At 53.6% G+C, this 2,381-nt stretch overlaps 1 protein-coding gene across 1 annotated transcript in view; it reads right to left on the bottom strand.

Annotated features, from left to right (window-relative positions):
• Positions 1-2,094, bottom strand: part of LOC104628704 (leucine-rich repeat serine/threonine-protein kinase 1-like) — a gene marked incomplete at its 5' end in the record, with an annotated part of 3,614 nt that extends 1,520 nt beyond the window's left edge. The window contains 2 exons of the mRNA XM_010297371.1: positions 623-724; positions 1,259-2,094. Of these exons, the coding sequence (XP_010295673.1) occupies positions 623-724; positions 1,259-2,094 (938 nt within the window). The remainder of the gene's footprint in view (positions 1-622; positions 725-1,258) is intronic.
• Between the last annotated feature and the right edge of the window lie 287 nt (positions 2,095-2,381).

Here is a 2,381-nt window from a genome sequence, read left to right as displayed (position 1 = left end):
AGGAACACTCCCATCTCTCTAGCAGCTATTTATTTACTTGGACTCCCATTCACTGTATGAAGCATTTTAAATTAATGTATGTAACTGCTCTCCCCTGTGCTCCAGGAGCCTTCCCCCGTCCTGCCACTGCTGACAGCACAAAGGTGCTCATTTAGAGCCAGAACGTCAACCTGATCCACGTGAATGCAGCCACAGACAAGCACTGCGCCCCGCATAAATACACCTCTTGTTCTTCACACGGGGCCTGAGTCTGCCACGCTCCAGCAACCTCCTGCCAGGTGCCCTCAGAGCACTGGGAGTCAGCACCAGGCAGGATCAGACCGACGTTTATCGCATTGTGCCAGACGGTCCTGCCTGTCTCGTTACAGGGGTGCTTGGTCTCTGGGGCTTTTGGAGACCAGACTGTGGTCGCAGTGCCTTCCCCTCACCGCCTGCCATGCTATGTGCATGCCTCCATGTGCAACCAGCAACTGCGTCTGCTCCGGCTGGGAGCTTCTCAGATGCTGCTGGATGCTGAGAGGAAGCTCCCAAGAGCCCCCGGAGCCTCAGAGCCACCCTCTGCCACCCAGTACCCTGGTACCCCTGGAAACTGGTGTGACGGGCGCTGCCCAGTCAGCCTCACCCGTAGGGAGCCAGTTCCCCGGCCTTCAGCACAGCGATCACTCTGCCCCGCTGGGTGCCGGATTCCTTCTCCAGTCCGATGACGATGATATCCCCTCCTCTCCTAGAAGAGAAACAAGGGATATGTCACATGTACTCAGCAGTGGGGGCTGCTGACAGCTTAGGAAGATCCACATTGGACATCCATCCTCTCTGCTACAATTCCTCCTGCAGTTACACAACCTTCTGCAGGGAAGCGGGCACTGCAATGCCACCAAGGGCCATCCTGAATCCACTACAGTGACAGCCCTCGTGACAGGCAAAATGAGATTTCCAGTGGTTTCCATCAGCTCAACAGGAGGCAACAGGACGTGCCAGGGTTGCGTCTGAGCAAGGAAGCTCAGACTGCTGTTCTTTGTTTCCTCAGTAGCTGGGGCAAGAGTGCTTTCAATCGATCTGGCAAGAGCTTGGATGGGGCCATCCTGTTCAACACTAGATAGCTTTAAAAAGGGGTAGAATTGTACTGGGAACAAAATTTCTTAATGGTAACTTGACTTTCTGGCCAGGTGAATCATACTGGGAATGCAAAAGCTCCTGAATTAGCCCAAGCTGATCTCACCTTCAGCCCAGGAGGGATTTTGATAAGTGACCCACTTACCTGGGGATCCATATGAGGTCTTTTACGGGAAGAATCTTGACGGCTTGGAGATGCTGCATGTTGTCACCTGCAGGCATAGCATCGTGATCCAGAGAAGGCTTCAGCTCATGAAATTTGTCAGACTCCTCAAAATCTGTGGAGAGAAGCACACTGGAAGAGCTCATGGGCGAGCTGGGTAGGCTGGAGGGACACCGGGTTATTCTGTTAGGAGGCGAGGAGGAGTAGGAAGACACAGAGCAATAATCTGTGAGCGAGTCCTGGTGGTTTAGTATCTGGGTGCCAACCTCCGGGCTGCAGATAATGCTCATGTCCACTAGCGGGTTAGTCTCCATTGCCTTGTGGTTTATAGGTGCTGTAGCTGGGATGGCTGCCGAAGGCTGCTGGATTGTAAACATGTCTCTGAGGGGGCTGCAGTCCCCGCAGAAGTAGCGCGCGCAGAGCTGGTAGGTGGTGACGTGATACATCACCAGGAAGTTGCTTTTATCGTCCAGACACCACACCACCTCCTCCCCGTGACACTCGGAGTTGCAGGCGATGGATGTGATCACCGAGGGCGGGCTGAAGGGCTCCAGCCTCCTGCTGATCTCCATTGTGGCACAGTCTATGATGAGGATGCCAGGGCCGTTGCTGTACCAGACCTCTGCTCCGCTGCTGGTGATCTCCATGGCCTTCACCGGGTACGGGTTCTGCCGGGGGTCGTCATCAGAAATGTTGAATTTGGACCTGTTAGCCGTGTGGGAGCACAGGTAGGAGCAGCTGTCCCCTGGGATGCCCTGCGACACTGAAAACACTGCTACAAGTCCATCCGACAAGCCGGCCAGCACCACGTAGGAGTTCTGCAAGAGACAGAAGATTCTCTATCCAGATTCTTTACTTCTCTGCAATACAAGAGCTTTCAATCCCAGAGGCTCTGGTTGCCTCTCACAATTCTGCAAGTACACTAGTAACTTACCCCAAATCACTCAGCGATAACAGCAACATAAAGAGAAGTCGTTACATAGAACCTGGTGCAGAGCCATACTCCTCTCACCCAGTATTACTTCTCTCTTTATTGGCAAGGGAGGACAGACGGACCTGGCAGCCTGCCCCGAAGGTTAACAAATTCAATCTGGAGTACGTTCAG

This window comes from Phaethon lepturus, unplaced genomic scaffold, assembly GCF_000687285.1.
Source record: "Phaethon lepturus isolate BGI_N335 unplaced genomic scaffold, ASM68728v1 scaffold34011, whole genome shotgun sequence".
NCBI classification, from domain to species: domain Eukaryota; kingdom Metazoa; phylum Chordata; class Aves; order Phaethontiformes; family Phaethontidae; genus Phaethon; species Phaethon lepturus.
This window is presented reverse-complemented; position numbering and strand designations above follow the sequence as displayed.